General features: G+C 43.2%; 1 protein-coding gene across 1 annotated transcript in view; it reads right to left on the bottom strand.

Annotated features, from left to right (window-relative positions):
• The window catches only part of cnksr3 (cnksr family member 3), a 45,983-nt gene that overhangs the window by 25,378 nt on the left and 7,357 nt on the right, over positions 1-13,248 (bottom strand). Inside the window, exons 2-4 of the mRNA XM_083907870.1 lie at positions 6,125-6,288; positions 1,906-2,108; positions 454-541 (exon numbers count right to left, since the gene is read on the bottom strand). Coding sequence (XP_083763996.1) covers positions 454-541; positions 1,906-2,108; positions 6,125-6,288 — 455 coding nt within the window. The remainder of the gene's footprint in view (positions 1-453; positions 542-1,905; positions 2,109-6,124; positions 6,289-13,248) is intronic.

Below are 13,248 nucleotides of genomic sequence, written 5' to 3'. Positions count from 1 at the left end.
CACTGCGAGCATCTTGGAGAGGCAAAAAAACAGAAACCACATGGCTGAGGGAGAACGGCAGCCAGCCTGGGGAATGTTGGCAGCCACCGTTAAAAGAGCACCAGCGGGTATTTTATGAAAACGGAGACACAAAAAAGGCGACGTTAACCATTAAGTGCCCCAGCACTAAGGGGGTCTTCCTTATTAAAAAGCATGGGGGAGGAAAATAACCCAAGAAAAACAACAGCATATGCAATAATGTGCTCAGACTTCTGGCTTCAGGTTTTACGCCGTGCTGCCAGACCACATTTCCCATAACTCTCTTCTCCTACACTTTATCCCGCATGTCTCTGCCCCCGAGCTCAGTGGTGGAAAAAGCTGTTTTTTTGTGTGTGTGTGTATATGTCTGCATGTGTGTGTGTGTTTCCCTGGGGCTGTCTACATGTGTGCTGTTGAACTAAATAGCGTGCAGACCTGTTGAACTGTGGTGGTGAGCTCCAGGCACAGCTGAATGATCTTGTTCTTGGTGGCTGTGAAGTCACTGATCCCTGTAAGAGGCGTCCTGCGAGCGGACAAAAGAGGGAAAGAGAGAACATTAGGGTCCAGTGATGGACTGTGGAGCTGTGTTGAACTTTGTTTCACTCAATTTCAGTATCTATGTATATAAAAAAACGATATTAATCACATCCTTAGCTCATAAAAAGGAGAAACTGGATATATATAACGGTGCAATAACGTGGAGTCAGCGAGAATACTGAGCTTCACAGCAGATGCAGTGAACCTCTCTCTGATGACTGTGTGTGGGTGACTAGCCACAGACACAGACTTGGTTGTAATTCAACAATGTCACCATTCTGGTGCCTTTTTTTTCTCCCCCCACCCCCGACTCCATCTAAAAACACACATACTCTAAAATAGCTCCCCAAACACCAGGCCCTAAACCAACATATCAACATGTGCTCTCTGCACATGAGATTAAAACTGAGTAAACCTTGAGCAGAGCAGCGGAGGCTGCTGTGGGAAGGGCAGAGGACTAAACCATTTTTTAGAGTTTTTTCAATCACATTGAACGAACACAACAGGAGTCAAACACTTTCACAAAAAGCAGGACATTTTCCTGGAAAGATCTGGTAAAGGGTGGTGCCTGGGTCCGGCACGCAGGAGGCAGGAAACTTGTCCACCTGCTGTGAATTTCCTGTCGAGTTTCCTGCTCTATTCTCATATTCAAGGATTCAAGGAGTTGACTGTCATTCCAACACGTGCTACATAATATAATGTCTGAAAGCAGCTATAAAAATCACAGTAAATGCATTGAATGTAACCTTGATTAGTGCACTAATAAATGACTCATTTGTAGCACTATTTAAAGCTTTGTTTAAATAGCCTGTGTGCCATAAATGTGCCAACATACAACATATTAGCACCTCATACTTACATTTTAACACTGAGAAGTACTAAAATGAGAGAGAGTTAACAACAAAAAAAGAATATTTACTATAACATTTCACTATAAAACCATGTAAAATGTGAATTTATGCTTTAAAAAGGCAGTATTGGAAAGATTTAACATTGCAATATACTATTGAAATGTATTTTTTAAGGTAAGAGAGGTAGGTGTAAAAAAATGATTGGGAAAGTGAACTGCACTAAACAAATATAATTAAATCAATAAAATGGTCAATATTAAGAATGTATTCCTGGCAACATGCTTGATTTTCACTGCTCTTACTGTATAATGTGTTTTAGAGCAGGTCATCGGGATAGAGACATCATATCCAAACAAAGAAGGATTAATTTCACCTCTGACACCTTACTGACATGCTGTACTGTTAAATTACACATTCGTGTAAAACAGAGCGACATCTGCCTGCTTTAACAGTGATCAAATGACAGGTACAGGTAGGTGGTCGTGACTTGTCTTATTACCTGTCGAGCCAAGCCAGGAGGCTCTTTGCAGCTCCGATGAGCTCCACCACCGAGGTGAGGAAGTCGTTGGGTGGCTTGCGCGAGGTGCTGCCGTCATACGCCGGGCTTTTTCGCCTGTCGCACGTGGCCATGTGGAGAGTGTTGGTGGCGGCTCTCATCCGGACAACCAGGTTCTTTAAGTTGTCCGTTTCCACTCCATAGTTCTGAAAAGGCAAAAAGGAACACACAGTTTAAAACGAACTAATCAAACTTATTTAATGAAAGCAATTTTACAGTCTAAATCTTGTCCCGAGGACAAAAGCATGTTTTTTCCTGTGTAATGAATGGCTGTAATATTTCCTCTGACAGACGTGATTTACATGCACTTGCAACAGGCATGAACATTCCCCTCTATGGATTTGTACACGTGCCATCACCTGACTCCTATCAAGCGGAGCAAAGTTTGCATTCTTGAGCCTGGGTTGTTTCCTGCTCATGCATTCCTGCACTTTATAGGTTATTCATGCAAAAGGTGCAAAAAGTGCAGCCCAGCTGTCAAAGTGGACCCAGCTGTGACATCTAGAATGAGAAGGATCCCATAGAGTTTGCTATTAGAGCCCTAACACTTTGGAACTCTCTCCCTCTTGACTTCAGACAAATTACATCCCTACCCTTATTTAAATCCTGTCTAAAAATCTTTAGACTCCCCCATTTTTCCTTTCACTCCGACCGGCCGATGCTTATATAGGGCACATCTCCGAGTCTGGTTCTGCCAGAGATGTCTTGCTGCGGGGAAAGGAGTTTGCTTCTTCTCCACTGATGCTCGCCAAGTGCGTGTGATTCGTTTGGTTTTATTTCTTTCCCCAGCCATAACATGTACTGATTTTATATGAATAGTAAGCTCTTTGAAACTACTTCATTCCGATTTGGAATGAATTCAAGAGTGTCTTTTAAAGTCATACATTTTTCCAATGAAGTTTAATTTAAACAGAGTTGAAATCTTGTCTCGTCTTGATTATTTAACAGTTTTAAAACTGCTTTAAGGTAAACAGAAAAGGGGTGGCCTTGCCCATAGCTGACATCAATGCTGCTGCAGCGTGATGTAATGTTACAGTAGCTTAATATAAAAAAAAGCATGTGCTTGGCAAAAAACTGAGAAAATCTGCAACTGGTTAGTGTATATGTTTATTTTACTGCCTCAAAAACATACAAATCATTTCACTTCAGCGGCCAAGGAATCAGTGTGAGTTAGTCAAACGGTAGCTGTAGGCAGTCTTACCCCCTGCCACACTTCACGTCAACGCCATAAAAACAGAATCAAACACGATCAGAGGATGAATGGAAGAAAAGAGGCAGGGAAGTCATTTGATAGTTTTGCTTTCTCATCCAGCCATTCACGCAGTCCAAAAGTGAGACTTTAGCTCAAAAAGCCACTGTGAGCATTTCTCAAAAATCAAAAGCCTCTACTGGCTTTTTCATTAGCAGGCTAATCACACAGTCACAGCAGCTCTGACTGGCCCACAGATGTCCAGCGAGCCTTTGTCCACACACTGCCAGCTGAACTGAAACCCACGCCTCAGTGAAAATCTGTGGTTCCAATAAAATAGACATTTTTTAAGCCAAATTTACATTTTTTCAGTGCCTTTTAATAGACTTGAGTTAATCTAGAATCAAGATGACAGAGGCTTTTTTATATATACTTGAGGCTTTTTGGAGAGCCCATGTACTGATGATATAAGGGTCTAAAGGGGAAATGGATACTGGTTATCACTGCCCTTGCCTCAGGCATTACATGGATCTGACTGGACTGTAAAAGATGCACATAGCCTGGACAGAGAGTGTGCTTGTGTGTGCATCTGCTAAAAAGAACCATGTTAAGATGAGCGTCGGCAGTATATCTTGGGACAGATTCTACCCGAGGCAATTGTGAAGTACATTTACAGCTGCTCTGCGACTGTATGTTCAAATGCATGTTGGACTATCACGAGGTGCTTGTCTTTGAGTGCGCCACTGGGGTCTGAGAACAAATAAGGAAGTGTTGGGTTTCAACACTGACTCTGCAGAAGGCATCAAAGCCTCCCAGTAAAATTAATTGAAATGTTCCTTCTTTGTCCCAGGGCAGCACTTTGGTCCTGATAGCTGTTGGGTCAACGAGAAGCAGGAGTATAAATTCGTCCTGAAGTGCTGTGGGGCTGTAAGTGAAGCCATTGATCATGATGATTTAGGTCGAAATCGGCAAACAGGACGTTAATGGTTCCGTGAAGGTGAAGTCTTTATTTTGTGCGTGCTTGCATAAACATTTAAATATTGAAATGATATTTAAGTCAAGGGCAAAAACAGATGACTGTATCAGCAGGAAGTGTCTGGACTAAAGGTAAATAAGACAAAGGGAGACAAAGTAGTGGGGGCAGGGCAAATAGTGCAAGTCGAGTGGGAGGTTTTCTTTTTGGTGGTGGTGGCCTGAGGTCCTGGCAGTAGCAGTGACCTTGCCACAGTTAAAGCTAATTGAATCGGGGGCCCCCACTTCCTCCCAAGGGGTACGAGGAAGGCTGAGAACTCATTCTTAATAGGGCAGCTCCAAACGGACAGAAAACATTTTGCCACACAGCTTCAATCAGAGGTGAAAGGTTGCAGAGAGTCCAACATTCCTAACCTCAAGTTCTAAAGAATAAAGTAATGCTGACAGTGCAATGTACCCGATAGGTATCTTACTAAATTGCACAATACTATCAAGTACAAAAACACAGAGTATGTATGAAGAAAGAGAATAGAATAGAATTCACATGCAGGGATTTTCTTAAAATAACATCACAGAGCCGAGGAGGCACTTTTGAAGGCAAATTTATGTGAACCAGGAGAAAAATGTAATGTGAGATGTAAAGGTTTTTGGGGTGAGCACAAATCTGGGCCTGATTACTGGGATGGTAAAAGAGGTTATGGCCCACACGATGTACATTATGGTATATATTCAATGGAGTAAATCTATCAAAACAAAAAAAGACACCAAAGTGCTTCCAGGTGTCCGTTTTGGAACAGGTGAGTGAGTATTACAGTTAGGTCAAGGTGAGAGGATCAGATCTGTACGTGCTTCATTAAATATCCAAGTAAACCCATTTAAACGGGCCCAAATTAAATCTGTATTGTCTTGTGGTGTCAGCTTAGTCTCAACGGAAGATTCAGCCTTGTGTTAAGTGGACAAAAGATTTTGCTTTCAAGTTTCTTCGGGGTAAAAATACCCGCGCCCTCAAAGATGAATGTAAGCGAGCATAGAGAGAGAAACGCTGACACGGCGACCACAATCTGGGACGTTTATGGCACAGGATGCGATAAAACTCCAAATCGATCCCATCTGCTTGAAAAACCTGGTTCTCCGTCAGCTGAAGCATGGATGGTTTTCATTGCGCTTTTCACGCTTTCACCAGTCGAGGGCAGAGAGAGTGATTTGTGTTGGCGGTACTTCTCAGAGCGGCGATGACGGACAGTTCATCTGTTGGTTTGCTCCTGGAGCGACTAATGAGAGCTGAACTTTGTGAGGAGAAGACATGAAAGTGACCGTCATTTCTGTCATTTCACTTAAGAGGATGGACGGAGGCTACAGGAGAAGTTTTACATTAAAGAGGGGGAGAAAGAAAGAGTCCTAATCTAATCAAACTGTCACTAATAACTACATAACCCTAAACTGCATCTTTCACAGCTTCAAGCTGCCAAATACTGGTCCACTTCTCTTCTCTAGAGCTGCATTTCCACCAAGAGGTAGCTAGCATCAACACCTACGTAAACAGTGTGACATCGTACTAGTGTAGCCCACCGATAAAGTCACCAAAGTAAAGAGAGAAACAGTCGACACTACTGCACGCTGACGTTATTCATAACAGACTCCAGTGTGTCTCCACCGCTGTGCTAGGTACTCAAAAAGGGACAATAAGGAATACCTATTGTGCAAATAATTGTGGGTATCAAACCGTCATCAAACTCTACCGCTTAGTAGAAATGGTGCTTAAATGACACTCTTTTTTCCCAATGTCCTCAGGCAGCTTCATGTGTCATGGAGCCTCCACACCCTGCTGAGCTGTGTGTGTGGAAAGATGATCCCTCATATGCATCACTACGGTCTTTTAGCTGCCGAACCAGAAAGTTGACACAGGCAGAAAGAGAGGGGGGGGGGCAGGGACGGGAGGATGTAAAGACATTGCAAAAACCTTCCTGGAGACACAGTACGGCAAACATCGACTCCACTGACCAGAGCGCAGAGCAGATCGACAGCCTCCAGCACCAGCTCCTGGTGTCCGATCCTGGCCACGCCGAGCTCCTCCAGGTCCTGATGTGTGATCTTCAGCAGCTGTTCCCCGCTGATCTTCTCACGCTCAAAGTTGCTGACATAATGCTGCAGGCTGTCATCCAAACCTGGATATGCAAAAAGACGGAAAAAGACAAACATGAGAAGGGAATTCATTAGACAAATAACATTTAACATTAACTTTTCTGAAAGGTGTGTTTCAACTGCAATTGTCAAGAGCTCCCATTTCAAACATGAACACAGACCTAACATCAGCTCAATTACTGTATCTGCCAGTCTAATTGGCCTGATATTGTGTGAGAGAGTGTGTGGACACAGAGATAAGGAACAGGTGGGTCCTCTATCTTGGCTCCTAGCTAGATCAACAGACTATAAACAGAGTAACGGTTGAGACTTCTAAGACTGTTAGGCTGGTTAAACAATGGAGGGCTATATTTGTGTGTGTGTGTCAGGGGCGTCTACTCCTTTCTGTTTGAAAGTCGCAGTGTCGGAAAGTTATGTCAACTCCAACTGCTTTGCAACATATATAATTGTATTATGCACTACAACAACTCTCCTGATCCTATAGAATGAGTTATGTACAACACGCCGCATTAAACAAGCTCACAAACATGCAGGCTGCGTGTCCTGACCCTCGCCGGTCATTCAACCAGTGGCCCCAGACAACAGTGCGAATAACGAGCCTTTGTGAGTATTTATGCGCGCATCGTGCTGTGGGTGCAGAAGTTAATGCCATCATTCTCCCAGTCAAAGAGTGCACAGAGAAGGGGCAGCTGCAGAGACATGGCCCGGTGCCCTGCTCCGCTGAAAAACCTGTCAGCTGCACAACACACACACACACACACAACAAATTGGAGAAAGCACTCGGATAGCGCAAAGCTCCACCAAGGCAGTTTCAACAATTTCACCAATGAGCCGTAATCTACATCCTTAGGAAATGTTCTTTACTTTTAGGTTTAGATACACAAACACAGACAAAACATTACCTCAATGTCAGAGGTCATATCTGTTTTCAATTGAACATTCAAGTCACTAAAGCTAGACTAAGTAACTTAGCAGCATTCATATAAAATGCATTGCATTTTCGATATTATCTGTGGTCAAGTTGGCTCGCTTGACATTCTTGTCTGTGCATACGTTTCAAAGAGGTGGGAAAAAGAAGGAGACACTGTATGTGTTTGTGTCTAGTGAAACGCTGACAAAACAAGTTTGCACGGCATGTGTAAACACGACTGACTCAACGTGTTATTTACACGTCACCTAAAAACCAACAGTTACAGATTTGATTCTTAAACTAACACAAATAATAATAATAAGAAATACAGCAGATACAAAACAGAATCTTACAAATAAAGCTTTGGAAGAAATTGTTAGTATGTTTTAAGTAGGTTGAATCCTCCCTTCATGAAGATCATGATCATGCTGCATCGACAGTTGAATCAGAATCTAAAGGCAGTTGGTTGCTGTCAATCAAACAGAGTTTGAGGGTGTGATTACACAATAATGACAATCAAACTTTCTCAGGCTTTAAGTTATGGGTGAATTTAAGTTACACGGTAATAGTTCTGGGGTGAGAGAAGTTGGATGGAATGGAAGCCAATTGACACGTTTTATAATTGCTTGATATTCTATATTTTAGCCCTTTACTTACAAAGGACCTGATTAAAACTCCATAATGGCATCAGAGGTCACATATGACAGCATTTTCAGTCTTAGGGGACAATCCATCATGACTTGTTAAACATTAGCTGCAACACAAGTCAACTCCAGTTAAGTTTATTAGATTTTTCTCATTCCTTGGTATGCTAATTCATGAGCTGGACTTCAGAGAATTCCAAAGTTAACCACTGACTAGCCAGCAGCCGGCAGATGAATTCATTCTGGATTGTAGGCAAGGGACTGAGTGTTGGCCTGCGCTCACACCAACACACACACACAAATTCAAACACAGTGCAAGTCACTTAATGCAATTATAGATGAAAACAAAGAGTTGGACCCAGAAGGGACAAAGTCTCTACATCCTGCTGCGTTAAAAAGCCATTTCCTGTGGAATGGTGCCACCACACTCAATAAAAACAGAAGAAGAAACTCCAAAGACCACAAGGGAGTTGTGCATTACAGCTTTTAATATAACGTGCAGGGCCTTACACTGTGTGTTTCTCAGATTAGGTTGCTGTAAAACCGCACAATGTCGATATGGAAAAATAGCATTGGAAAGAAACAACATAGAGAGTGAGTGAGTGAGTGGGGGGATATTTGATGAATGAAGGGCCTTTTCCTTTCCTGTGGGCTGCTTTTCAGCACAGTCTTCTCCCCTCATCTTCCAGCCCTCATCCAAGAAGTCAGGCCTCAGTGAGTTTAGAAATGTCAGGTCCCTTTCGGGTCCAAACTGATCTGCATTTGCTTTGAAACGGAACAATTGCTAAGTGTGTTTGCATGCGTCAATGGAAGATTCCACCTATTCTGATGGTCACGGTGATTGAGGAAAGGAGTAAATGTGTCGGGAGACAAAATGCTTTGAATTTAGAGGCCCTCAGAGGAACATACCACAGCAATCTGTCCCTGTGGACTAAACCACTGACACCTTCTGTATAAAAGAGGGGTGTCCCTACAGTTTGGCTTATAAAACATTTATAGGGCCTTGATCAATGGCTTCTGGGGTGTGTGTATGTGTGTGTGAGACTATCAATTTTCATTAAGGGTAGAGAAAGTAATAAAAGAGATAGAGTGTCACATTATTGTGACTTCAGAAGGAGGGGGGACTGTGTGAATGCTTTTCAAAAGCCTGCACAGGATGAAACACATTTGGAGGAGTTTAATGGCCTCTGTGAACCACTTGGCAAATGTCCTCAAACCAGAGCAAGTGGGTGTGACTGTGCAGCAGAGGCAAAGACACACGACACTGTGGTCGCACATAGCCTTTAAGCTGGAAAAACATTGGTCAAAGCCAAACATTTTTAACAACAGATTAATGGGAAAGGAATCCAAATTTCAGGAATCGACTCAATATGAGAGTAAGAGTTCATTTATGAATGAAGCTTAGTTTTTTTTAATAGTTTCAGGCAGTATTTGTAATAGAATTGACCCTTGAAAGGTTGAAACACAACAAATGCAATAATTATGGCAAGGAACTGCTACTTGCCCTTTGTTCCCAGACATAACCCGCTCCCAGTATGAGAGATACCATCTGAATAATCAGCGTCGGTGATCAATAAATAAACAGTGCAGCAGGTGATGTATGGCACCTGCTGTTCACCGTGAGGTCTTTCTTACCACCCAACATCTCCCACTCAGCAAACAGTGATTATGTGTCAAACAGGTTAACAACACAACTGTCCGAGTGTACACAGAGTGTGTGTAGTCATAGACGCAGCCATATTCCTGGACAGCTGGTAAAGCAAGCATGGACAGTACAAGTGGAACTAGACCCTGTTGGAGGCCTTTAAGAGTTATTTTTATGGAGCTAAATAAAAACGATTAAATAAATCTAATAAAAACCAGCACACAGGTTTGGACAATGACAGCTTATACACGCTCAGTGTTCTGCCCTCAATGCAGCCTTCGGTTGCCAAATTTTCTTTCTCAGAGTTTTGATTACATTAGAAAAAGAAGTGATCAGTCTTACGCCTCTTACAAAACGAACGAAAAAAGCTCCTTCCCCCATTTTCAACCCCTCACTTTACTCCCCGTGGGAGCTGTGGCAACCCTGAAACAAACACTCACACAAACATGGGCACACGTAAACAATATCCCCACTGGGGTGGCCAGTGGGAGAGCTACTGGGTGTAGAATGGCAAAGCCACTGTAACTCCACTGTCTTTATTTGTCAGCCTGGCCTCTGAACCTGTGGGGAATGGACAGGAATTTGACTCATTGTTCTCCGCCTGAGCAGCACTATTGTGGGAATTCACAGCACTTGGGCACAATGGTTCCTGGCCGGACCAGGCCGTGTTGTAATTAGAAAGAAAGAAAGAAAAAAGCTCCTCTCGGCAACTGCTAAGCTATCCTCTAATAATGCATGACTTCACAGGACAACAACAAAGCCTGTACACACAGTGGGCAAACCCTTCCAATGGGAAAGCAGGATAGGAGTTACACAATGCTGCTCTACATCTCTTCAATCAGCGTGTTGTGTCCTGAGCTGGGGACAGTGTACAGTACAGAGTCTTACAGCTTTCTTACAGCGAGTGAAAATGCTGTTGACTATTGCCACGATGATAGGACTTGTGATAAACAAAAGATTTAAAACGTAGTGCTGCAACCACAGACCCAGACAGTGAGACGCCGACACTGAAAAAGAAACACGAAATGCATTATTTCCTTTCCACCAACACTGGTTTTATAGAAGAAAATGGAACATCTTAATGTCCCCTATAAAATGTTTACTGCATTTCTAAACAAAAACATACCTCACTACCCAGAAAATAGCTTATATAACAAGTTAAATTTAATGCTAAGGTAATTATTTAACTGCAGTGTGACTTGTTGCAATTATGCAGCCAAGTGTCTTCTAATGTCTCTGCCAACGAAGTAGTTGGTGTACGGCTGCCTATATTTAGAGAAAAATGCTAAAATAAAAATAATTGCAACACCAAAACATGATCTACCTTTATGGTAAATTCTAAGGCAAACGAAACTAGCTAGGAAAAATCTATGTTTATTGCAGTTTAAGAACATTTTAGTGCTGGGCACTAGGTTAACGCACAACGCGCTTCCAGTTAGCTCCGTTAGCTCCATTAGTGTGCCTACAGTCAAACTGGAGTGGTCTGTTTATTAAACGAAAAGAGCAGCGCCACAAATAACTAGTGTACACTGCTTATGTGTGCCTCCGTTTTTAAAGTTTAGCGTTACTTAAGAGACTCATTTTAACAATCGGGAGTCCCGTAAACACGGTGTCACGCGTGTCTTTTTCCGGTCAGTCGTCATGCGTTAACGTTGACGCCGTTAGTAGTGAATTTACTACTCGTTATTGAATCAGGATTTAGTGATGCAGCATTTTACTGGACAGGGTTAGGATAATTTCTCTTGCACTCATCTGCCAAACGGTCTGCGACCCCGTGTGACCCACGTTTTAATCTTATCGTTGCTTCCTCCAGCTAACAAAGAGTGTTTCAGTTCACATACCCTAATCTGAAACACGGACAACTACAAAATGTCAATGACATGTCCCACGTGGGCTTCCCAAGTGAGAGAAACAGCAGCTGAGGCCCAGTCCTTCCACAGGCAAACAAAAGCAGCTCTGTCTCTTACAGAGTGATGGATGACGACGGATGAGAGAAGAAGGGGTCAAAGTTTGCAGGGCTGCTGTGGTTGAAGCACACCGGCAACTAGGAGTGTCCCCCTACCCCCTCCCCAAATTCAGTTAATCCTCACCTACAGCAGCACACAACCTCAGGCACATTGTTTGGCGCCTCGTCCAATTTCTGAATTTCTCAAGCAGCGAATGGCTCGGTCTTACACCGACCGAAGAGAGGTTAAGAGGTGATGTTTGGTAGCGATGCGTCACGTGACTTGATACACGATGACTTCTGGTCATGCACGAATGAGAACAAACAGCAAAAAACAAGATGACGAAGAGAACTGCTGCAGGCACATTAGTGAGTGAAGCAACCACGACAGTAAAGCGAGGAGGTGTGAAAATGAACAATTATCTCCTGTCAAACTTTCTTCATATGTGGTAGGGCAAACGCAGACCGACTTATTTATGGGGGGGATGTATTCTGATATACCAGATCAGATTTATAAAACTGCTTTTAAACCTCTTGTCTTTTAAGAATTGTTGGAGAGTGTCCAAGTAGTGCGGCCACAGCCTTGGGGTCTGGCAGGGGTTGGAGCATTCACCTCTCAGGACACATCACTTTCCAATCAGTGTTCCGCCCGGTCACAGTGCAACACAACACCCTCATAAGAAAGCAACAAAGCCCTAAAAATGTCTCAATCTCCCCCCTCCACCGTGTCTTCCCAGCCCTGTTTCTGCCTCCACACCCACCACAATCTTCCGTCTTTCCTGGCCCCTCCAATGTTCATATTGTTGTGGTTCCGCCTGTTGACGAGTGTCCCAAGATAGTCACAGTTTTTTTTGTGTCTTGAAATCTTAGAGCGGAGGCTTCAGGAATTCAGGAGTGGTCTTGAAGTTTCCGGTTTTATCCCCAATGAAACCAGAGAGTAAAAATGACATTCGCTCTGTGTGGGCTGGGAGATGCTGCCGCCGCCGAGGATGGGATGTTGTGTAACTGACAGTGCCGCTTGTGTGTCAACAGGACATCTAAAACACTCGCTCCGCTTTCAGCCTGTGCATCATTTGCCGAAGACAAAACTATAATTAAAGGGGGTTGTTGCAAAGAGACGGAGATGGAGGGAAAGAGACAAGAAGAGGAAGAACAAAGGGCAGAGTCAGAAAAAGACAAGGAAAAACAAGAATGGAAAATGACCACTTTTAAGAAGTGGCATCCCCCAACAAACCGAAACCTGGGTTCAAAGTCACAGCCACTGAGACACAAACAGGTTGAGGAAGAAAAACAGGGGAACTCTTTAGTGGTTTCATCCCATCACATGTATGGTACATAAGCAGGGTGGCCCTGCATGCTGATTACAGACCAATTTACCAACACCATAATAGCCACCTATGGAAACCACAATAAAGATGAACTAGGTTTAGTGGAGGAAATAAGCCCCACTCATTTAGTTCGCCATGGGAAGATTGAAGTAGACGCGGCAATCTAAAAACTTTGCATCAGTTGTCATATCATGTGGTACGACAATGCTTTATTTGGCTTTTACAAAATGACCACACGTGACAGGCAGACAGCTGACTTTCTCTGTTCCTGTTGTGGATTTCCCATGAGCATAATGGCTGTGAAACCCCCACGGGGCAAATCAGTCTTCAAATCTTGTTAAAAATACAAGCTACAAGGCAAAAAGACAGATTCTGCAGATTATGTCTGCATTTTAGGCATGAAGAGGTTAGGGGAAGTTGGATGATGATAAAGTGGAGGAGTGAACTAAATACAAATATGTGAATATGATTTAAGGGCATGGGAACAGGGAAGAGGGTCAAAAAGACTGAG

Source organism: Microchirus variegatus (genome assembly GCF_963457635.1).
Source record: "Microchirus variegatus genome assembly, chromosome: 21".
NCBI lineage: Eukaryota > Metazoa > Chordata > Actinopteri > Pleuronectiformes > Soleidae > Microchirus > Microchirus variegatus.
This window is presented reverse-complemented; position numbering and strand designations above follow the sequence as displayed.